Raw genomic sequence first — 22,654 nt, forward strand, 5'->3', positions numbered from 1 at the left:
TAGCTAACTTCCATATAAGCTTCCAAAAGCTTTCTAAAATAAAGCCCAAAGCGGTATCATCTCACCGATAAAACGCCGCAGCTATACTAAGAGTGAAATCTTCATTCGATATTTCTCTCTCCTCATTTGTGTGATAAGAATAAGAAGATGGTTTGTCCCTTTCGAGAGTCTGGGAGCGCGGGTGGATGATATTGTCATCGTCGAAGTAGAGATCCTAGAAGTACGAGAGTTGGTCTCGAATAGCGCGATCCAGCACATACACGTACACGCTCCCCAAAATCGCAAATCCGCGTCGGAAAGACGCGATTGGCGCGCCGTGCCATTGTTTCTCTGTCCCGTAATTCTCGATCAACGACTCATCGCATAAGCCTCCAAGGAGAAATGGACGCAGGAAAACCCGTCGATATAGCCAACCGCAGCCGTCGTCCGGGATTAGTCTCGCTTGTCACTGGTTCTCCTGGCACTCAAGATTGGTTGGAGCACGCCGTTTAAACACAATGCCCTCCTCCAAGGCTTGAGCACGTCGCTGCCGATCTGATAACTCGAAATAAACGAGATACTGGATGTCGAGTAGGAAGAAGAAAACATATCCAGGGTCATTCGCGTCGTCAAATTTCCCATGGTAAGACTTGCATAGCGGTACAGCATTGTCAGACCTCGTAAATCGAAGTTGCTCAGACCTGCCGTCCCCCAAGCTTTAGTCTGAACCCATTCATCAGTTGACAGCTGTCAAACAGAACAAAAGATAAGAAATAAGAGATAGTAAGTGGTAAGTAGGAGGTAAGTAGGAGATAAATAAGAGGTAAATAAGAGATAAATAAGAGATAAATAAGAGATAAATAAGAGATAAATAAGAGATAAATAAGGTATAAATAAGAGATAAATAAGAGATAAATGAATGTCGTGTTCCTGTCGAACTGATACGTTATAGGGATTAGATATAGGGAATAGCGTTACGTCCTAGGTCAAGGATCTCTAGACGAAGAACTTCCGCAGTATAACCACAGTACTACCACGAGCTCCTATGAGAATAACTGCCACTATATCCATGGATAAATGACCAAACCTTAGCTTGTCTGTGCGAGAGTCCAATGAATCCAAACAAGCGCATTGGCAACATGTAAATCAGTACAAATAATTCACCGCTGCAATGTTCCATTTGACGCCAAATTATGGGGAATAGGTACATTGATGAAAGTTTGCCACAAGCCCACCTATCAACCCCACTCTCCAGTGACGAATTGTTGAAGTGCGCCCAAAGGTTGACATTAGCCTATGAAGGCTTTTGTACCAAACGCCCCATCTATATTTGAAAATAAAAGTAAAAATACAATGCGCATGATGATGTTTGACGTGATTCATTATTGGCAGGACGTTAAGGGCATTGAAGATTGAGAATGTAACGGGCGCACTCAAGGGAGAATGACAACGGGCACCTGGAAAATTCCAGGACTGGACCGATCGATGTTTTCATCATGAGGTTCACTCTCTCTCTCTTTGCGACTGGCTTCTCGCATCTTCATGGCGCGATCCATCATGAAGAACAACTTGGCGAGGTGCTCAGACTTCGATTCTTTATCGAGAGTCTCTTCATAGTTATCATAATAATCACGAAGGATCTCTGGGGGTATGAGAGAAAACAGTGCGAGAGTGAAATCCTGATCCATGTAGGGGGAGTTGTTGAGGAGGTTGTCACCGCTCTCCTCGTTCCGAATGCCACGACCATCTTCGTAGGCAAGTTCCAAAAGATTGTTACCACGGTAATTGAGGAAGAACGGTTCGCTGGAGGTAAACCCAGCCACGAAATCTGAGTTGGCGCATGCGGCGGCTATTGTGCTTTGACGAAATTCGTGTGTGAAGGCGGTGTCGACGGAACATGGAAGGAAGAGGGTCATGCCGCGGGCGAGGAGAGGTGGAGGAGGGATGCCCTCATCTGTTTCAACATGAGGCTGCATTGTAACAGATTCGGTAACGGAAATGGTTGATTGCTTGCGCAATGCGTAGCCCACATTATCCCCCGAAAACTCAGCCCAGCCATTTTGCGACGGTGGAGACAACGGAGCTTCTTCGTCCTCAGGGATCGTCTCATTGTCCTGGGCGGAGATCTCGGTTTGGATTGTTTTGCTTGTCGCTGCAACGGCCGCGCGGGCCGCCTTGCGAAGGGATGGAATTAGAAGATCCTTCTCTTGCTGGTCGTAAGGCACTCCAGGTGCCCATGAAATAGCCAGACCCGACCATTGAGCGGTTCTCAATAACCCACCAGTGTATTTATGATGGATGAAGTCAGTTAGAGCCTTGCGGGTCTCTATATTGGCTAGTTCTCGTCCCATGAAATTGACTGTCGAATTGAGAACCTGGCTTCCCTCCCATAAAATAAAGCCATGTTTTTTGGCATAATGTGAGAGTTGGTCAATGGTGTGTTGACCCCAATCTTCGATGTTTTCGGCTTGAACTTGGAGAAAGGCGATGTGGGGGCCGAGCTCCGAGGCCAGCTGTGCAAGCTGAACCGTGGTTGAGATGGCGTGGGAAGGGAGGACGCAAACCGGTTGACCAAACGGAAGGCCCTTCTTGACGGTTGTCAACAGCTGAACATAATCCAGGATTGGATTGCCCGTGGAGCCCATATTTTCATGAAGCATGGGATGCGGGGTGAGAGAGGAGAAAGGAGCGAGGTAAGGGAAGGGGAAAAGAAAACATGGGCAGGTTCAGGTTTAATTATAAGGCAAGCTTGGGAAAACCCACAGCGGGGCTACACTGGGCTCCACACGAACGAGTCAGGGCCATGTCAAACTGGAAATTACCCAAGAGACAATGGCCTTGTGGTCTTGGGGGATTGGCCCCCTTCTAGAAGAGAATCGCGCGATCGGGGCCATTGTATTTCCACGGGGAGTTCATTGTTCTGTATGGTGGAGCTCGGGTAAGCGACCGGACAGACCGACAGGATGTGTCTCTGAGCGCTTGCTTGTGTTCCCCTCTTCCGGGCCCCAATGCACGAATAAGCGTTGGGTACGAGGCTCAGTGACTTTTGGAAGGAATCACGCTACGCCATAGGCGTCGATCCAGCCGTGGAAACAAGGTCGTTGACCCTCACGATTGGATCGCGGATGATGTATCCACCAGATTCGGCTTCCTGCGCGGATCGTCCCGTAGACGAAAGAGAAGACATTCTGTGTGATGAGTTGGGTCTACTGCATGTAGAAACCAGGTACGAGGTACGCCGTGACATCTGAACTTTGAAACCCTTGAGCCCTCCCAATTACGAGGACTGTGATACCGACCAGTTCCTTTGCTTTTCTGACATTTGCGTAACTCGTACAAGCCACTCTATCGGGGGCCGGTTTGCGCTCGAATACGCGCGCTCCCATCTTCACTCTTGCCAGCATTTGGCATCATCCATATTGAGGCTACATTCAACATATTATCCTCTTTAATCCTAACCTTGGACGCTAACAATACGCAAGCCGAAGTCTGCACATAGGAGGGGTAGCGTGACCGGGTTTACACATCAGAAAGTTGTGGCTTCATGGCTGACATAGCCTACATAGGTGCGTGGACCTATACCTCTTAGGGACGGCCCTGCGGCGTCTTGGTTTCGTGTGTGCCAAGCTATGTCCTTCAAAGCCGCGCCCTGGATGATCTGCAGTACGCTTAATATTACTTTCCCATCATTGTAGTCACTGCAAGCTGTCATAGGGTTCGATGTGTGAACTGATAAATCTTTCCCATTTATGCACTACTCAAAGCAATGCAACGTGATAGGTATTATGCAGCCCCCTAATCTTCGGGTATAATTTCTATCGGGTCCCATGTAGATAGATGGATGGTGATCTGTAAGAATGCCCAAGTGATCAACTGTCGAATATTGACATCCTTCGGTACCTGAGAGAAAGCCATAGCCGTGTTCAAGCTAGTGACACACCGACTTTCATCCACCCATGAAAGATCCGAGTAAACCAACCGAGATGCTTGATCTGATGCGGGCTAGGTAGGATTGCGGCCAGCCTGCCACAAAAAATGCAGGCATAGATATTGAAACGTACTACTACTCAAACCATTAAAGGGAACCTTGGAAGTGATTGCAGCTTACACAGTGAATCTCACGCTTCTCGAGACTGGTACCAGAGAATCTTGGTGCATATCCCATACTCAAGACGTATCACTACTTACCTAGTTAGGTAAATTTGTACGGATAACATCCAAGGCAGGTTTGCAAGTCTAAATGTCTCTCCCTACAACCCAACATGACCCATCGTGAAAACCAAAAAGACAAAAAGAAAAAAAAAATGGCGAGACCAACATGATTCGAATTTGTAACTCAAATTTCCCGCAGATACAATGTACCTCACATAGGTGGACTGAAAATCTAAAAAGAGTCAACAAGATCGATTGGGTGACCCAGGTACTGATTCTGGGGTCCCTAGACGCATGCGGTAAGGTAAGCATTTCAGGGGTCTTAGGTGAAGTCGCATTCATGGTACCCTAGCATCACGCCAAGCAACCAAGACTATTTGCGCATTGCTCTGATATTGACAGAGTTGACTGCATTGCCTGATCCTCAACCTCGCCGGGAAATACGGAATCTGCCGGAGATTGTCTGATGTAAAAAGTCTGGGGTTGTCTTGGTTTGGGCAAAATTCTGCCGAGGCGGTCCGATTGTCACGCCACGCCTCCCCTGAATAAAAGATCCCGCAGCCTCCGAGAAAAGATCAACTCTTAACCTAACGACTTTCACACCGTCGTTCAACCTACCCAAGCCACCCAAGTCACCTCGTTCAATTATTCGCATCTTCCTACAATCAGTGCCGTTGAATTTCCAGCCTTCAAAATGCCGGGACGGGTTCTACCGACGTTTACGGCCGCCGAGGTTGAGGCGCATAACAACGTCAAATCTTGTTTTATCACCATCGGGCGCAAGGTTTACGATGTCACGGATTTCGTGCAGGACCATCCCGGAGGCGGTGATCTAATCCTAGACTACGCAGGGAAGGATGTTCTGGAGATTATGAAGGACGAAATCTCTCATGAGCATAGTGAGGCAGCTTACGAAATCCTGGATGACTACCACGTCGGTTTCCTCGCCCCGAGCGGCTCTACTTCCACCAAGGCCAAAGCGTCAGGAGTGGATGCTAGTGAAGCCGATTCTTCGCCTGTTTACCAAACAACTGGAATGTCGCGAGAGGAGGATCTGTCGGTCGAAACGGACTATTCGCAAGATTTCAAGACACACAAATTCTTGGATCTCAATAAGCCTCTCTTTCCCCAGTTGTGGTACAGCACTTTTTCGAAGGAGTTTTATCTGGAGCAGATCCACCGACCTCGCCACTACAAGGGCGGCGAATCGGCCCCACTCTTTGGTAACTTCTTGGAGCCTCTCAGCAAGACATCATGGTATGTGGTGCCTATGATCTGGCTGCCGCTCGTCGCCTATGGCACTAAGGTTGGAACAGCCGGCCTGGGTGATCCTCTCGCTGCTGCTGCATACTGGATTGGTGGTGTTTGCCTGTGGTCATTGATTGAATATCTCATGCACCGTTTCCTCTTCCATGTTGACAATTGGCTTCCCGATAACCGAGTTGGTCTGACCGCACACTTTTTGCTTCATGGCATTCATCACTACCTTCCTATGGACAAATATCGGCTAGTCATGCCGCCAACCCTGTTCGTGGCCTTGGCGGCTCCGTTTTGGAAATTGGCCCATACCGTTTTCTTTTACAACTGGTTTGCGGCCGTGCAAGTGTTCTGTGGCGGCGTCTTCGGGTACATCTGCTATGACTTGACCCACTATTTCCTTCACCACCGCAAGTAAGTTCTCAAACTTCAAATATTTTTTGTAATGGATTGTGCTGACATTATTTAGTCTTCCTATGTACTACAAGGAACTCAAGAAGTACCACCTCCAGCACCACTACGCAGATTTCGAGAATGGCTTTGGCGTTACCAGCCGATTCTGGGATCGAGTCTTTGGCACCGAGCTGGAGACCCCGCCTCCCAAGGGCTCCAAGGCTCAGTAAAAAGCTTGTCTTAGACCCTAAGCCTTGCAACAAGTAGCCAGGCTTTCGCATTCACGAATTCACGTCGAGTCAATTGCTCTGCGCGACCATAAGGTCGGGAGCGTGTATATGTTTGTCATGAACCCTGTCCTTGAACGGGTGACTTTTCTGGGTACAGAATACGATCCAGAGAATGTCGATTGAGTTATACTTTGGGTAACACTTATTAGTGCGCCTCGTTAATAATCATAATGGAAACCCCTTACATACCATCATGTCTTTATCTCAAAAAGTTCTGAAGTACTTTGCTTTCACTTGCCTGTAATTTTTGTAGGCTATTTCATGTAAACATTTCCATCTGAGATTAGTATCCGGAGGGGTGGCAAAGTTACCGCCTGAGGCAACAATAAAACTTTAAACCCCCACGTGACTCCGCCTCCCCGTTCCTTAATATCCCATCCAGTTACTATCTGCCCTCCGCCCTTTCACTGCTCGGAGATCAATTGCAAGCAAAAGCTTCACTTCTCGAAATAAGGTTAAGGCTGCTCCCATTCAAATCAAACTCCTTTCGACCCAGTCCTAAAGTGACTGAACGCCCTTGACGCCAGCCCACCACACCGCAATCAACGACAGGCAGTTCCCACGATGTCGGGACTCGACGTGGAGGCTCTTCTCGAGTCAACCGCTGCCCCCACTGAGGCACCAATCAAGCAGGAAGATAATGACAACCGCTCCCATGCTGACACTTCTGACCGCCGTGATCGCGATCGTTCTCGTGATAGACGCAGACGCCGAGACCGTAGTCGCGACCGTCGCCGTGACCGAGATGTGGACGGCGATGAGGAGATGAAAAGCCCACACAGCGAACACGGCAGTGCTAACGGAAGCCATAGAAGCCGGAAGAGGAGCCGGAGTCGTGAGAGTGACCGACGTCGCCCTCGCCGTGATCGTTACGATGAGCGTCGCTCTAGCGGCGACTTCTACCGTGGAGGGCGCGCTCGTTCACGCTCACCCCATGATGATCGGCACTACCGCCCTTCCCGACGAGAACGTGAGGATGAACGGCGCCCTCGCCGTGATCGCGACGCTCGTCGCAACACTCCTCGCCGGAGTCCCAGCAAGTCACCCGAACCCAATGAGGATGAGCGGGACAAGCGGACTATCTTTGTGCAGCAGCTTGCCGCGCGCCTACGGACTAAAGAGCTGATGGCCTTCTTTGAAAAGGTTGGCCCTGTTAAGGAGGCTCAAATCGTTAAGGACCGCGTCAGCGGACGATCCAAAGGGTACGTGTTTCTGTTGTCCTCTCCAATAATCAGAACCTCTGCTAATGTGTTTTCAGTGTCGGCTATGTGGAATTCAAAAGCGAAGATTCCGTCCCCGGCGCAATTCAACTCACAGGCCAGAAACTCCTAGGCATTCCTATTATCGCGCAGTTGACCGAGGCCGAGAAGAATCGCCAAGCCCGTAATCCGGAGGCCAGTTCAGGCCCTCAGCACTCAGCACCATTTCACAGACTCTATGTGGGTAACGTTCATTTCAGCATCACTGAGAATGATCTCCAGAATGTCTTCGAACCGTTTGGCGAACTCGAGTTTGTGCAGTTGCAGAAGGATGAGACCAGTCGAAGCAAAGGTTATGCGTTTGTCCAGTAAGATTCCCCGATCTTTTCTTATGACGTTTGTCCACGACTAATAATCATCTAGGTTCCGTGATCCCAACCAAGCCCGTGACGCTCTAGAGAAAATGAACGGATTTGATCTTGCTGGTCGAGCCATTCGTGTTGGCCTTGGCAATGATAAGTTCACCCCGGATTCGAGCTCAACTCGCCCACAGGGCCCTTCTGCCAGTCAAACAAATTTCCAGGGTTCTTCCTTCTCCGGTCATGGAGGCCGCGGCGTCCAAGCCGGCGGCTCGAACAACTTCGATCGTGCGGGTGGCCGTGAATCCGAAAAAGGCACCGGTGCCAGTGCCCTTGACGACACAGACGTTGCGGGAGTAAACTTCAACAACTACAGTAGGGACGCGTTGATGAGGAAACTTGCACGAACAGATGAACCCGAGCCTTCCGCCGACGAACAGCAGAAGGTGCTTCGACCCAAGACCGAGACTAGGCCATTGCCCGTCAACGTGAACATGGCGAGTCGGTGCGTGATGCTTCGGAACATGTTTGATGCCGCTGAGTAAGTTGATTTTTCCCCACGTGAAGTGCTTATCCAGCCCAGCTACTAACAATATTTACAGAGAAGAAGGAGAGGCCTGGATCAAAGAATTGGAGGATGACGTCCGCTCCGAATGCGAAGAAAAATATGGTCACGTTGTTCACATCTCGCTAGATCCGAGCTCTCAAGGCGACATCTATCTGAAGTTCGACCGCGTTCAAGGCGGCGAGAACGCCATCAAAGGCCTAAATGGTCGTTTCTTCGGTGGCAGGACGATCACTGCCCAACCGGTCGTGGACGCCGTTTACAGCAGTTTGTTTTCGCGCACCAAGGCGATCTAATCGCCCCAATCGCCCTTCCACCCACGCCCCAAGGGCTCTACTTTGTATTCTCTAACATGGCACGTTTTTTCAGGCAGATTCCCTTTGGCGTCTTGTTTTTAGGCTTTCCGAATGATTCTGCTCTTGGTAGGTGCCAATCTTCACGTTGTGTACACTTGTCTTTTGGCCCATCGCGATGGGCCATGCTACTTGAAATGATCTGTCTTTAGGAAGCGCGATTTTCAGAAAATCGTGAGGTCCTGCTGGACGCCGCAATATGCATTGATTCTCTTTGACTGTTTGTTCTAGTTTCTTTTTTTTTTAGTCCCTTTTCCTTTTTTACTAGTGGCATTGTTCCACGGCATCATATCTATTTGTTTTTATGCCACGTAACTCTAAATTCACAATTACTAGAATCTTCGGCATTCCAGGCTCATTGAACAGCACGGTTAAAAAAATTGTTGGAGCCCAATCTTTAGAACTGAAACTGCAGCATTACCTTGGGTGGGTCTTCACCAAAGGTGATTAGGTGGTCTTATCACATTCCCAATCGTGACCAAAACGATAAGCCCTGCAAATGCACTAGAGGAGCTAGCTTAAACTCCCGATCTGCCAAGGGTTGAAGAGGGGCTCATGGCCATCGGAAATGGTCTGACACGCAACACAGCACCAGGCTTGGCAATTTAACCTTGAGCGCGCGTACCGGAGCCCCGGAGATAGCAAAGCTTAGATAAGCACAACTTTTATTTGGATGATCACCCCTTATCCTAGTTGTGTATTTCTCCTCGATTTCCTAACTCCCTTGATTCCGACTTCCTACATATCACAATGAGCGCCAGAACTCGACGGCAAAAAGCTGCCCTAGCTGTCAACGGGGAGGAGAGTGAAGAGGGCAATGGTGTTGCGCCCACGCCATCCAAGCGCACGCCCTCGAAGAAAAGGACTCGGTCTGCGGCGCGTGAAGGCCCGCGGGAGAACGTGTTTTTGTTCTGGCCCAATCTCATCGGTATGTATTTGATGTTCAAATGGTGATCTAGATAAAAGTATCTTTTGCTGAAATGGCTATTCTCTCCCAGGGTACTCCCGAATCATCCTCGCCTTCGCATCGCTCTACTACATGCCCCTCCACCCCCGGACATGTTCCATCTTGTATAGCGTTTCCTGTCTACTAGATGCACTGGACGGATATGCGGCGCGGTACTTCGACCAGTCCACCACTTTTGGTGCGGTATTGGACATGGTGACAGATCGCTGTACTACATCCTGCTTGCTGGTCTTCCTGGGCTCCGCCTGGCCCCGGTGGGCTATTGTGTTCCAGGGTCTGATCTGCTTGGATCTGGCCAGTCATTACATGCACATGTACGCCACTCTGAGCATGGGTGGATCTAACCAGAGCCACAAGAAGATTGATTCCAGCCGGAGCTGGGTGCTATACCAATACTACAACAGCAAGGTAAGATGATCTGGTATCTCCACGTCAGCAGTTATCTATTTTCTTCCGATTCTGACATTTTTCATCTCTTAAGATCGTTCTGTTTATCTGCTGCTGCTTGAACGAGGTTTTCTTCATCGGCCTCTACTTGCTGTCCTTTTCTTCGCCCACCCTCTCTCCCTCCCTTCTGCAGCCGGTCCCCGATGCTCAGCCGTCTTCCGCCCAGCCCGGAAACCCCGCGCACCCCCAGCCCGGCAGTCTTTTCGCGAGCCCGTGGAGTGCCGGTGCTCTCGAGTTGGCTCGTGCGAACAAAATCGATAGTTTCTGGCCTTGGGTCATCACTGGCGTCGCGGCCCCTGTCATGGCATTCAAGCAGTTTGTCAACGTCGTCCAAATGGTCAATGCCAGCAAGTGGATGGCTGAAGGTGATCTCGAGGCTCGCCGTAACCGCAAGAGAAAATAAGCTTGTCTCAGCGGTGTCATCGAGCTGCAGCTCGTTCCATTCCTATCGGCGTATAGCTAGTGGACTAGCTCCCTCTTTGACTTATCTATCCTTACACCCACTCTCGGGTCATGCATATCTTGGGAGCTTTGGTCTGCGATTCATGGGGCCTCGGCAACGGCAACACTAATAGCTGTCGCCTTGGCTTCCACATGAGGTTTTGTTTGGTGGTTCAAATCCTTTTTGTAGGCGTCTTGGGCAGGATCAACGTGATCCTCAGGAATAGTCTGGATTCTGGATTCTGGAACCTTGTACAGTACATCCAGGGTTGTGTTCTTTCTTTTTTTGCTTGCCTACGCAACCCTCGTCTCTTCAAACGTGTCTTTTCCCATTTTTGCATTTTTTTGTTTTTTTTTTACCTTGATATTCTTAATGCAATTTTCATACATCATTTAATGCATGTGCGTGAATACCTAAAGTATCAATTAACGAGTTACCGCGGTTGACCGGATAAAGTAAACAAGCAGCCCGCAAACCGAGAGGTCCCCCGTAGTGGATATGGGATGTAGCGTTGAAGAAAGTGTGGGCTGCATGTCGCCGATCTCGGAGTTGGCGGGGTCGACTTCACCCGCATCCCACCTTTTTTAAAGCTCCCCTTCGAACCAATTGAGTGCTCTCCTATTAACAATTCTTTATCTATCAAAATGCCTGCCTTCAACGTCGTTGTCTTCGGTGGTGACCACTGTGGTCCCGATGTGAGTTACCCACTGTACTGGTTCCGATATAGATGCTCTATCGGACGAAGCTGAGACCAAATGACTAACGGAGTTGAAAACAAAAGGTTACCGCTGAGGCTGTCAAGGTAAAAGGAGCCCGCATTATCTTGACGTTACAAGTCAATTCAATTTCTGACCCTCCGTCCAGATCCTCCGCGTGATCGAGAAGAGCCGTGATGTCACCTTCAACTTGCAGGACCACCTGCTCGGCGGCGTGAGTATACGTATACCCAGAAAGATTGAGTGAGAACCTCCACCATTAACTGAAGAAGGCTTCCATTGACGCCACTGGTACTCCCCTGACCGACGAGGCTCTCAACGCCGCTAAGAACGCCGACGCCGTCCTCCTCGGTGCCATTGGTGGACCCGTACGTTCTGAACCCTCCGAACAGACACACTAGACGAATACTAACAAGCTCCGCAACACAGAAATGGGGCACTGGCGCTGTCCGCCCCGAACAGGGTATCCTCCGTCTCCGCAAGGAGATGGGCACATTCGGCAACCTGCGCCCCTGCAACTTCGCCGCTCCCTCCCTCGTCGAGAGCTCCCCCCTCAAGTCCGATGTTTGCCGCGGCGTCGACTTCAACATTATCCGCGAGTTGACCGGTGGTATCTACTTCGGTGACCGCAAGGAAGATGACGGCTCCGGATACGCCATGGACACTGAGCCCTACTCCCGCGCTGAGATCGAGCGCATCACCCGTCTCGCTGCCAACCTTGCCTTGCAGCACAACCCCCCTCTCCCCGTTACCAGTCTGGATAAGGCCAATGTGCTCGCTACCAGCCGTCTGTGGCGCAAGGTTGTCACTGAGGTCATGGCCAATGAGTTCCCCCAGGTGCCCATTAGCCACCAGCTTATTGACTCTGCTGCTATGATTATGATCAAGAACCCCCGTCAGTTGAACGGTATTGTTGTTACTAGCAACCTGTTCGGTGATATTATTAGTGATGAGGCGAGTGTTATTCCTGGTTCGCTGGGTTTGCTGCCTAGTGCTTCTTTGACTGCTGTGCCTGATGGCAAGACCAAGGTTAACGGTATCTACGAGCCTATCCACGGTATGTGTCCCTTCTCTCTGGTGACCTATAGTGTATGTTCGAAGTACTGATTTGTATTGCAGGTTCCGCCCCCGATATTGCCGGCAAGGGCATTGTTAACCCCGTTGCTGCTATCCTTTCCGTTGCCATGATGCTGCAGTACTCCTTCGGCATGTTCGATGATGCTAAGATCATCGAGAAGGCTGTTAGCAACGTCATCGAGGCCGGTGTTCGCACCGGTGACATTGGTGGCAAGGCTACCACCACTGAGGTTGGTGATGCCGTCGCTGCTGAGCTTGCTAAGCTGCTTCAGTAAATATAGGCGAACTTGGCTTTGCTTTGAAAATTCTCGGTATATGATATAATAAGTCTAGAAAAAATTGAATACCCTTTGGAGCTTCTAGATTAAGTATTGCTTGTACCTGGCGCTTGAATCATTTCATTGGCTCGGTAATAAGTTCCTGTGGTCTGTGGCCCGTGTTGCTATAGAAGCGAGGGTGCGGGATATTGAAGACAGCAATACGATTCTAGGATTGTTTGGTTTTTCGTGATTCATGTCCTAGGATAGTAATTCACATTTATCTGACCTTAAAAAAAACCTGGACTAGGGTATCTCGAAGCCAGAAAAACTCCTCATGTCAAAACATAACGCCACCAGGATGCCTTAACTTCAGTGATCATCGAATAATAGGCTCACCCATCCAATCCGGCTCATCCAACCCAGAAGCCGCCCCAAGTCGAGAAGTATCAAGATCCTCACTAGCCATACTCGCAATACGCGCATGATGCGCCTCGCCAGTGAATCCTCCACGTAAAGATTGCCTTGCACTAAATCGGCGATGGTTGCGATGCCCAGCATCAGCAGATGCAGACGGAGCAGCAGCAACACGCCTCCGACTTTCGTCACAGGCGAAAACCTGGAACCCACGAACATGTGTATCTTTTCCGTTCTGATGGTTTTCCATCACGCGCACCTGTAACACCATGGCCTTCAGCACATTTCCGCAGTAGGGATCCAGTTCGTCACCGATAGGATCCACGCCGTCCAGCGCTTCCGTGTCAGATGGTTCGCTGTCGTCGTTTTTCTGGGACTTGCGACGGGCGTTCTTGGCTGCGCGGTCTTTTTGGAATAGATTCTCTCGGACCCAGCCTCCGTTTCGTCCGCCTACGCCTTCTAGACGCACATCGACCCAGCCGCAGGGTCCATCACCTTCCCATGTTGCGAACTCGACGAGGTCGTTTCCGCCCATGCCGGCCAGGAACACCATCTTTGTGGGTGTGTAGCTCTCGTCGAGCTCGAAGTCGAGGTAAACGCGAATGCGAACAATAGCGACCAGCTTGAAAAAGTGTAGTGTCAATGTGTGCGGCTGGGGGCCGTCTGATTGCCAGTATTGCTGAGGAGAGGGGTTTCGGAGGGCCGCAACGCCGCAGCCAGGTTTGGAGGTCGAGACGGTCCAGGAAGCGAGGGATGAGATCTCGCGGAGGTTAGGTGGAACGGGCGATGGGGATCGTTCTATCACGGTTAGTACATGTGAAGGACTTAGTAGAGCCAAGACGACTCGTACCTTGATCGTGCATTTCCTCATCCCCTTCAAGTTGGGATTCCATGATCTCCTCATCGATCTCCTCACCGTCCATATCGCCGGTATCGTCAACATCATCCTCAAGGTCTAGTTCCTCGCCCGCCATTCCATCGTCGTATTCGCCCAGTTCCATGCCTTCCGCATTGACATCGTAGTCCTCGTCGGCATCCTCAAACTCGTCCTCGACGTCGACCGGCTCGGGAGGTGGAGGGTGTTGAGCTCTTCCCCGCCCAAAAATATTGAAAGGATTTGGGTATCCCGATGGAGGCGCCATCACAGGCAACGGGTCCGGAGTTATCTCATGGGGACCAGAGGACGGGTAGAGTCGATGGGTTGGGTTTGTTGGGGTATGTCGCGAAGGAGGGGTTTGGAATTGGGTGCGGAGACTCGGGGCCCCTTGCGGCAAATCATAGTTAGGTTGTCGCCTTAGGTGTGGCATGGTGAGAGGTCACATACAGGAAACTTTGCGGCGAAAGCATGTTTACCTTGCCCGCCCCGTTGTGGGTTAGCGTCTATGGAGGCTCCACTCGATAACACGCAGCCCAGATTTCATGGACACAGACTATGTGATTCAAAAGATATACGAATGAAGTAAGCTATTCTTCCTTATGGGGTTGAGCTCGATCTACTAAACAATATACCGAAAGTACATTCGTTTACCGCTTTTGAGGTTTCATCACGTCATGAACTGCAGAACCATAAGCTGAGAGCTAAACCATCCCCCACAAGGATGAACTTACAGATGCTGCCGCTTGAAGAAAAGCCTTCATGAATGCATCCACTTCACTCTCGCCTATACCGATGCCCCACGCAGTATGCGACGTGACGTCTGAGCATTTCACATACGTAACAACCACTTCACCCGATATATACTCATCTTCATCCAGCTCGATGGCGGCATCGCATTCTGTGACGGCAGTTTCATATTCAAGTACCTTGACTACTAGACCGATAGAATGGAGAACTTCATTCAGACAACCCGTCACTCCCTCGCCAACTCCCTGGGTCCAGAAGACCTGGCCGTGGACCTCAAGCTGGCCAGTCAACGCAGTGATAAGTTCCCCTTCACCTATGGACGAGGCGTTTTCATGATCCATAATCTCGTAGCCAGAAAGAGACAATTTCCGTGTTTGCGGTGTGGAGCCAGTGGCTGTCTTTGGTCCACAGTCCTCCTTATCTGGATCTATGTATGCTTCACGAAACATGTCTGCAGCCTTCTTGGGAGAGACAAGTCGCTCCACATGGGTGCAGCCACCGTAGAAGCTATCGGTAAATTCGGCTAGTAGGCCCTGCGGTGGGTCGAGACTAAGCTCTTGCTTGATAATGTGTCGCATATGTTGGTATTTATCGGGTGGGTGTATCTTGAGAATCGACATTGTGAGTTGGTAAATGTACGGCAACGAGCGTGTCTAATTGTATGTGTGAACAGGGAAGTTAGTCCCCTTCCAGCATTTAATTGTACGCGATCTCGATCCGTTTTTATCTACCACATCGTAGTCTTGGTGACACCTCGGATGAACAGTTTGCCATCACTGACACTGGTGATCATCCTCACGTATACCCTTTCCATAGGGGTTGTCCTACCCTCCCAATGTCAGAAAATGCAGCCTTTGATGAATGCGAACGTGAATGCGAAAGCTCTGATTACCGAGCCAAAATATGCATCGGTTTTGGAAGGTTTTCTGGCAATCGATTAGGTATGAAAAACTAGATCGTCCGCAAGTATGTTCGATTTCGTGCTTGATCGTGCCGATCTATGCGCACCACTCCGAAACGGGTAACACACTCGCTTGCACTCGGGTACAAATCATGTTTGGACGATGGCTTCCCAAAGATCATGCTGAGTGAGATGTAGATGGAGTGATTGCTGACTGAATTGTGCCAAATGGCAAAAATTGAAATCCATGACACAAACTATATGGTAATGCTGGAGGTAAAGTATAAAAGACCGAGACCAGGCATCCTCTCCAGCTCATCGTTCACAAGTAACTTCTTCCCAGAATCATCAATGATTTGAAACAGTCCATTGACTAGAGCCTTTCTCTACCAAATTTCAACATGCACCTTGCAGAGGTATTGTCTACCCATGGACCAGATCTCTTTTCGGTGATGACTGACTGATGGGTCTTTCTGCAGTATCTTTTCCGTCGTATCTACGAGATCAACATAAGATCTGTATTCGGAGTACCCGGAGATTTTAATCTCACTGCCCTGGACTACATCGAAGAGTGCGGCCTGCACTGGGTTGGCAACGTTAACGAACTCAATGCTGGTACGTTAATAAAGACAATGAATGTGAGCTGAAAGAAGACCTAACACCACTCAAGGATATGCTGCCGATGGATATGCACGCATCAGAGGCATGTCAGTCATCGTCACCACCCTTGGAGTTGGCGAGCTCTCTGCCTTAAATGCGATTGCAGGAGCCTCTGCCGAGCTCGTTCCCATCATCCATATTGTGGGATTCCCGTCAACCACCATCCAGGAAAAGGAGCTACCTTTCCATCACACCCTGGCAGATGGAGATTTTGAGTCATTCATGAAAATGAGTGAACGGATTTCCGCTGCTGCTATTCAGTTGAAAGACCCTCTAGAAGCGACCAAGATGATCGATGATACAATCGTTGAATGCTACCGCTCCAGCAAGCCTGTATACATTGGACTCCCCATGGATTTGGTGAAGGCTGAAATCGATTCATCCCCACTGGAAAAGCCTTTGCTGCTGCGCCCTCCGTCAACCAGCACAACGGCGACGGAAGAGCATGTCGTGAAGACTATACGTGAGCGCTTGTTCAAGGCCCAGAACCCAGTCGTCATTGTCGACAGCCTTGCTGGTAGATATGAGGGTCTACACGTTACCAGAAGCTTTGTCGAGAAGTCTAATCTACCGTGCTTTGCTTTCCCGATGGCAAAGGGCATAATCAACGAGAGCCTGCCCAATTTCCGTGGAATCTACGCAGGTGACGTCTCCAACCCAGGTGTGCGAGAGGCAATACAGTCAAGCGATTTGATTCTTCTCATCGGGCCCCGTCCATCAGACCTGAATACCGGGGCCTTCAAGAGTGACATACCCGATGTTGACACGATTGTATTTCATCGGGATACCGTGAAAATGGTAGAAGAGACTTACTCTGGCCTTTCAATGAAAAATGTTTTTGGAAAACTCTCCGATGCGATTTGTGCCTCTACATCAAACACCGCATCGAACTCCTATTCTAGCAGTCCATTATCATCTCCAGCAAGCTCAGTAGGCACCAAAGCCCCCAAAATCTCCCTGGATGAGGCCGACCAAGCCATTCCCAGCAAGAAAATCGACACGAGCGCAGGCAGCATTGAACTATCCCAAGAATGGATGTGGCAGCGCATCAGCTCCTGGCTTGAAGAAGACGATATTGTTGCGATGGACATCGGAACATCAGCCCTCGGTGGAGTATGGTGCCATCACCCGCGAGGAGCACAATCACTGTTCCAGCTTCTATGGTGCTCAATCGGATTTGCGCTCGGAGCAACAGTCGGAGCGGCAATTGCAGCGCGCGAACAGCTCGAGGAGTCCGAGACAAAGAAGAAGCGACGCACGATCCTCTTCACCGGCGACGGCAGCCTGCAAATGACAGCACAGGAGATCAGCACTTTAGTTCGCCAAGAACTGGGTGTGATTATCTTTGTCATTTGCAACGATGGTTACACTATTGAGCGCTTTATCAATGGTTGGGAGAAGAGCTACAATGACGTCCAGCCTTGGGACTACAAACTTCTTCCTCAGGTGTTTACTCCTAAGCCTGATTCCGTCAGGACGTACAGTGTTCGCACGAGGGATGAGTTGGAAGCACTTCTCACGGATGACCAGTTTGGGCCGGCTGGGAACTTTGACGAGGCGCAGCCTGAGCCCTTGCGTCTTGTGGAGATTTACATAGATAAACACGATGCTCCGCAGACAATCCCTGACATGATTTCGGCGATTCATGGAAAGACTGCCACTTAAGGAGTGATACTTAGTTGGTTTACGCTGGATCTCATCTTAGCGGTTCTCCAGGTCTGTCAGAATCTGTGATTCCATGATAATTGTAAGGTTAGGGATTCGTTGCTAGTTGATCTTGTGTTTGGTCTGTCTCTTTGCTATTTTGGATGCGATATAGCTGCTTTTTGGTAAATAGTGAATAGCTGAGCTTTGAGAGTCGAAGAACCGTGTTGTTTTCGTTGGATTTTAAGATGTTCGGATAAACTCGCTTTGACATGGACCAATTAGATATTGTTGTCTGCGTTGCTTTTTGTGTGACCCTCCTACAGGTTCAAATCGCTTCAATCTACCAATGAAACCTTTTAGTTCGTCATTTATTCCAAAAGTAGCACAGCTTGCATGATAGGTTACATCGCTAGCTTTAGCCCGATTTGGGCTATCTCGATATGGAAATGTATAACCTCGGTATCATGCACCTCGAGCACAAATTTTGGGATAAGCGTGAAGTCCTATGCAGTATTTCGACACTAGAAACCGAGATCAACATTCAAAGCCTCTATGCCTTTCTTCCGAAGTGTCATCAACCTAGACTTCGTTACTCAGGAAGTAAGTTGCAGCAACAGGCTCCCCAACCGCTTCCAAAATCGGAGTCAAACTAAAGTTAAAACGCGCACTGGTGGTCTCAGAGTAATAAGTACCATCCAACGCAGCCTGAGAAGGGATATACCCAGCAGGCTGATCAAACAAATACAAAGTATAAGTGTGGTTGGTACTATCCCTGGGACGAGGTGCGGTGTATGGCGCAAGACTATCACTCGAGTTGACGAATTTGCCATCGTCAATTGTATAGTTGCCACCCCACCAGTGTACACGTGTAGTAGTGTTCACAGCGACACCGGGAACCAATGTGTCATAGTAAGCAGCGGTGGTGACGTCGGAGTCAGGGATGTTCAGATCCAGCATGATGAGCATGTACTTGGTATCCTTGCGCATTTTCATGCTAGAAGGCCAGATGGCAGGTTGGTCGCTTACGTCTATTTGCCACATTATTACTTGGCCATTGTGTGACTTGGGTGTAGTATGCCTTTACCATCAGGGCTGATCCAAGCTCCAGGGGTGATTGTCGCATTCTGATAGGCTGCCCCGAGGTTATGCTTAGTGTGGGCGTAGCTTCCTGCTGGTGTTTGTGCCAACGCGGTCGCGGCGAAGAGGAGAGAAATGATTGAGGACAGCATGTTGTTCAATGTTTGAACTGACTTGAATTGCAAATAAGAATGAAACTATGAGCCCCTAAATTTCAGGTAATTGAGGTAACTACTCGGCAATATTAAAGCATGACGAATCCCTCGGGATATGTGGCTCCCGAGATCCACTGTCAAGAATAGTAATCTTGTCCGATCAAACCCCGAGATTAAGGATGTTTACTAGAATGCGATACATCAATCTACTTGAAGGCACTTTCTTTCCAAGATTATGATAATTATTGACCAAATAACCATGAAGACATAGTCCTTCACGGCAAGTCATCAATGCTCCTCTATGTGCTGTTGAAAACTTGCCACATCAAGCTATCGAAATCTGGAACACCCGTAAAATCCATAAACCCACCAGACGTCGAATCATCCAACCAACTCGTTGAGTCAAGGTTGAGATTGAAGTCATCTATTGAGTTCATAGTTGGAGCAAGATCAATAGCCGAATCCACCGTGTCCAAGGCATCTACTGTGTCGTTCGTGTTTTGACTCCGAGTATTCCTACCACTCGTAGGTATGGAACTATCGTCTGTTTTCCTTGCATTCGTGGTACTCTCCAATTCACGATTCTTGATCAAGCGCTGGATCGTAGCATTTGATAATTCCTGAATGCAATCCCTTGCCCGCTTGGCTTCCGTCCAGTATTCCCCAATGCTGCTGAGTATATTCATGCTGGTGCATGTATCCGCGACCACATCATCAATCTGCACCTGAGAAGATATCCGTGGGAGCCTACAGAGGCAATGAAGCATTATAATGGTACCCAAGAAGATTGAGTGGACAATGAGTCGACTGTACAAGAGCGCCTCTTGCCGGTAGAGCTCACCGAAGCCACGGAGGAGATCTACGGCGTGTTGGAAACAAAGGGAAAGTAGCTCTTCCGAGGGCTCAGGTATTCCGGGACTGGGCCGTAGGAGAAGGATCATCATTTCGTGATACTTTGTCTCACAGATTCTCGCGATTGACTCCATGCCCGCGACCCGAGGAATGTCAGATAGCCATGCTTGAAGACGATTAATCATTTCTCTCTGCCACTCATGAATGTTGGTGACAGGAGGGTAGGCGTAGGTAGGAGCGTCCCTGCAGATACTATGCATGACATATTTGATTTCGGAATTGATGCGTGATAATTGGAATAGATGAATAGAGTATGTCATATGAGATGGCGTCCCCAGAGCGGTTTCCTCGGCTGCGGACTGGGCAAGGTCTTTATCGGAGATATCTGATGGGAGCTGTATAATTATTAGTATAAGTATTTATGACCATAGTCCACAAGTTCACCCACTCGCAACTCGCATGCCTCGTCACGAACTCCAATCGGTCGGCCCATCATGGTACCCAACGTGCGATCAAAAATGTAAACTACCCAGAAGATCCGGGTTCTCATTTCTTGCTGTAAAAATGAAATTTGAAACGCGGACGATGTACGTACATCGCGCTGTAGGCCTAAATCAATAAGCGCGCCCAGGCACTGGTAATTCAGACTCCAGATGTTCACTCCGCACGAAGGATTATGCAGTGCATAAACCATGAGAAGAAGTAAACTCTGAAGACCATCGAGAGACCCTTCTGCACAGGCCTTTTCGAAGTACTGTGTAGCTGCAGTGTAGTAACCCTCGGCAGGCAGTCGAATACGAAAACGTCGGGAAAGGTCCGAGGCCGCGATAGCCAGTACCATATTGACATGAAAGGCGGCTATCGGGTCGAAAGTCCCTTCTGTGGAATACATCTTCTCTACCCGCTGCATGTGAGAAGGTTCGTGGAGGAATGGGTACATGACGTGTATAAAAGAGAAGTATTTGGCGGACAATTCGATCGCATCTTCTTTGCGAGTCGGTAGTGACGTGGGGCTGTCAAAGAGCTCACTTGATAGTGATAATGGCTCATTGCCAGTACTGTGGCCCTTTGAAGGCTTGTTTCGCCGTCCCGTACTTGAGAAAACGAGATTTGCTAGAAAATATCCACTCGAAGGACCGATGTATCTCGGCTCACCACCAGCGGAAAGGGATACCAACCCGATTTCATGCGCTTGTCTTGACTGCTCAGGTGGGTGAGAGTCCGCAGATATCCTGGCAGAATGCTCCTGTTGCAATGAAAGAGCCGATTCAATGTAGTTCCCTTGGGAGTGTGTTTGGTGCATTTCATCTTGGACCAGGGGAGGTCCATCTTCTAGGCATACATCGGTCTGCTCTTTGACCAATGACTCAAGCCATTCCACTCGCCTTTGCAGGTTTGCAATATAACTAGGGAGGTCAGTATAGTACAAGCTGTTGTGATTCAATATAAGCTTACGTGCGGTTCACCTGTTGTTTCTCGTCATTAACACAGGCCACATTTGCCTTCTTGCATGCTGAGCACTGGGGTCGATCACCGTTGCACCGAATCTTTCGTCTTTGACAACGCCGACATGCCGCACGGTTTCGACTTCGGCGCGGAGAATTCATGACAAATAGCACTATTGACTGGTATTTTTGAAGTATTTTCAGTCATAATTCAGACAATTTCCAAGAAGCGAGAAGTGCGATGGATGTTCGGATCGCTTCCGCCACGGCAGTCATCCGTCAGATGACTAACCTACACTGCCAAGCCCTCTCATAGATCTCATAGATTGGACGTTTTGTATAATTATACTACAAATGGAATACCTAGTACCATGATTAGTGTTGCGTGTATGATTTTTCCCGTAGTGGCTACTTACTCATTAGGTCAATTGCTGCGGTCCATGGGCTCATGCTACTACACATTCTCAAACATCGGCCAGAAGCGCAGCGGCGCTCAGCGCGTCCTCATGACTGAAAGTCCTTCACATCTATATCGCCAATGCAAGTGATGATCTCAACCATTGCAAGATGTCCGCTTGTGAATACGTTGTTTGATGATACAGAAATATGCCACATGAGAACCCAGGCCTTCTATAGTGATATGCAGGTATCGTAAGGTATAGATATGAGGAGCGAGGAGACAGGTAAAAGAGTGAAGTGGAGAAGTGGAAAATTTTGCTTGCTTAGTTACAGATAGTGTCCACGCCTTTGCGCCGGGCTATTTCGCATCTCCTTTTCATCGCTCAAATTTCGAGAATAGATCCCAAACACTAATATCCGGCATGGGTTAGTTCCATTCCGGGATACTCCCGCTCATAGACGGATGGCTTCCGTTAAACGATCGACTATTTAAGAACACTGATCCATAACCTCTCTTGATCTACAATCTCAAATTACTACGAGAAAATGACCATTACTCATATTGGTAAGAGCTTGGCCTACCGAGTTCCATGAGTCAAACTAATCAAGCATAGTACTGTTCAAGTTTCGGGCGGAAGTGCCAAAGGAGATTAGAGATGAATTCCTTTCAGAGATTAAAACCCTCAGATCATTATCCTGCGTCAAAAGTCAACGGCTCATTGTTGGAGGGCCCTCAATCACCGAACCGGCCGACAAAAGCAAAGGCTTCCAGTACGCTCTCGTGAGCTACCATGAAGACCGCGCTGCGCTGGATGCATATCAAGCGAGCAGTGAACATGAAAGGTAAGAAACCGAAATTTGTACCGCAGACAGCATTACTAACACTGGCTTGTAGAGTAACAAGAAAATTTTTCATCCCATACAAAGAAGATCTCGTTCGATTTGACTTTGAGGTAGACCAAGCGGATGAGCCACTGCTCGGGTTTGGAGGGATTTGATTAGAACCTTCGTGTCAAAAACCATT

The 22,654-nt window shown here is 49.1% G+C and overlaps 11 protein-coding genes across 11 annotated transcripts; 6 read left to right on the forward strand and 5 right to left on the reverse strand.

Annotated features, from left to right (window-relative positions):
* Window positions 1–1,412: 1,412 nt before the first annotated feature.
* N7484_002809 (uncharacterized protein) lies at window positions 1,413–2,624 on the reverse strand (the record flags this gene model as incomplete). The annotated part of the gene is made up of 1 exon (XM_057113229.1): window positions 1,413–2,624. The coding sequence occupies one exon, from the start codon at window positions 2,622–2,624 to the stop codon at window positions 1,413–1,415; it is 1,212 nt and encodes a 403-aa protein (XP_056973369.1).
* A 2,201-nt stretch (window positions 2,625–4,825) lies between these two features.
* N7484_002810 (fatty acid alpha-hydroxylase) lies at window positions 4,826–6,011 on the forward strand (the record flags this gene model as incomplete). The annotated part of the gene is made up of 2 exons (XM_057113230.1): window positions 4,826–5,802; window positions 5,858–6,011. 2 exons carry the CDS (start codon window positions 4,826–4,828, stop codon window positions 6,009–6,011), a joined length of 1,131 nt encoding a protein of 376 aa, XP_056973370.1.
* Window positions 6,012–6,635: 624 nt separating this feature from the next.
* Window positions 6,636–8,490, forward strand: N7484_002811 (putative RNA splicing factor (Pad-1); the record flags this gene model as incomplete). Its single annotated transcript, XM_057113231.1, has 4 exons — window positions 6,636–7,273; window positions 7,330–7,638; window positions 7,694–8,170; window positions 8,232–8,490. The coding sequence occupies 4 exons, from the start codon at window positions 6,636–6,638 to the stop codon at window positions 8,488–8,490; spliced, it is 1,683 nt and encodes a 560-aa protein (XP_056973371.1).
* An 807-nt stretch (window positions 8,491–9,297) lies between these two features.
* N7484_002812 (CDP-diacylglycerol--inositol 3-phosphatidyltransferase) lies at window positions 9,298–10,364 on the forward strand (the record flags this gene model as incomplete). The annotated part of the gene is made up of 3 exons (XM_057113232.1): window positions 9,298–9,475; window positions 9,546–9,922; window positions 9,996–10,364. 3 exons carry the CDS (start codon window positions 9,298–9,300, stop codon window positions 10,362–10,364), a joined length of 924 nt encoding a protein of 307 aa, XP_056973372.1.
* Window positions 10,365–11,047: 683 nt separating this feature from the next.
* leu2A (3-isopropylmalate dehydrogenase LEU2) lies at window positions 11,048–12,471 on the forward strand (the record flags this gene model as incomplete). The annotated part of the gene is made up of 6 exons (XM_057113233.1): window positions 11,048–11,098; window positions 11,185–11,205; window positions 11,268–11,333; window positions 11,389–11,487; window positions 11,549–12,176; window positions 12,239–12,471. The coding sequence occupies 6 exons, from the start codon at window positions 11,048–11,050 to the stop codon at window positions 12,469–12,471; spliced, it is 1,098 nt and encodes a 365-aa protein (XP_056973373.1).
* Window positions 12,472–12,832: 361 nt separating this feature from the next.
* Window positions 12,833–14,177, reverse strand: N7484_002814 (anaphase promoting complex subunit DOC1; the record flags this gene model as incomplete). The annotated part of the gene is made up of 2 exons (XM_057113234.1): window positions 12,833–13,668; window positions 13,721–14,177. 2 exons carry the CDS (start codon window positions 14,175–14,177, stop codon window positions 12,833–12,835), a joined length of 1,293 nt encoding a protein of 430 aa, XP_056973374.1.
* A 271-nt stretch (window positions 14,178–14,448) lies between these two features.
* N7484_002815 (uncharacterized protein) lies at window positions 14,449–15,114 on the reverse strand (the record flags this gene model as incomplete). The annotated part of the gene is made up of 1 exon (XM_057113235.1): window positions 14,449–15,114. One exon carries the CDS (start codon window positions 15,112–15,114, stop codon window positions 14,449–14,451), a length of 666 nt encoding a protein of 221 aa, XP_056973375.1.
* Window positions 15,115–15,796: 682 nt separating this feature from the next.
* Window positions 15,797–17,720, forward strand: N7484_002816 (alpha-keto acid decarboxylase family protein; the record flags this gene model as incomplete). Its single annotated transcript, XM_057113236.1, has 3 exons — window positions 15,797–15,811; window positions 15,875–16,010; window positions 16,066–17,720. 3 exons carry the CDS (start codon window positions 15,797–15,799, stop codon window positions 17,718–17,720), a joined length of 1,806 nt encoding a protein of 601 aa, XP_056973376.1.
* A 561-nt stretch (window positions 17,721–18,281) lies between these two features.
* Window positions 18,282–18,931, reverse strand: N7484_002817 (mitochondrial 54S ribosomal protein mL38; the record flags this gene model as incomplete). Its single annotated transcript, XM_057113237.1, has 2 exons — window positions 18,282–18,730; window positions 18,787–18,931. The coding sequence occupies 2 exons, from the start codon at window positions 18,929–18,931 to the stop codon at window positions 18,282–18,284; spliced, it is 594 nt and encodes a 197-aa protein (XP_056973377.1).
* A 302-nt stretch (window positions 18,932–19,233) lies between these two features.
* On the reverse strand, window positions 19,234–21,393 carry N7484_002818 (Zn(II)2Cys6 transcription factor; the record flags this gene model as incomplete). The annotated part of the gene is made up of 3 exons (XM_057113238.1): window positions 19,234–20,181; window positions 20,235–21,192; window positions 21,242–21,393. The coding sequence occupies 3 exons, from the start codon at window positions 21,391–21,393 to the stop codon at window positions 19,234–19,236; spliced, it is 2,058 nt and encodes a 685-aa protein (XP_056973378.1).
* Window positions 21,394–22,176: 783 nt separating this feature from the next.
* Window positions 22,177–22,628, forward strand: N7484_002819 (Dabb family protein; the record flags this gene model as incomplete). The annotated part of the gene is made up of 3 exons (XM_057113239.1): window positions 22,177–22,195; window positions 22,245–22,473; window positions 22,526–22,628. The coding sequence occupies 3 exons, from the start codon at window positions 22,177–22,179 to the stop codon at window positions 22,626–22,628; spliced, it is 351 nt and encodes a 116-aa protein (XP_056973379.1).
* Window positions 22,629–22,654: the final 26 nt, after the last annotated feature.

The sequence above is a fragment of the Penicillium longicatenatum genome (genome assembly GCF_028827895.1).
Source record: "Penicillium longicatenatum strain IBT 33135 chromosome Unknown contig_2_segment0_segment0, whole genome shotgun sequence".
NCBI classification, from domain to species: domain Eukaryota; kingdom Fungi; phylum Ascomycota; class Eurotiomycetes; order Eurotiales; family Aspergillaceae; genus Penicillium; species Penicillium longicatenatum.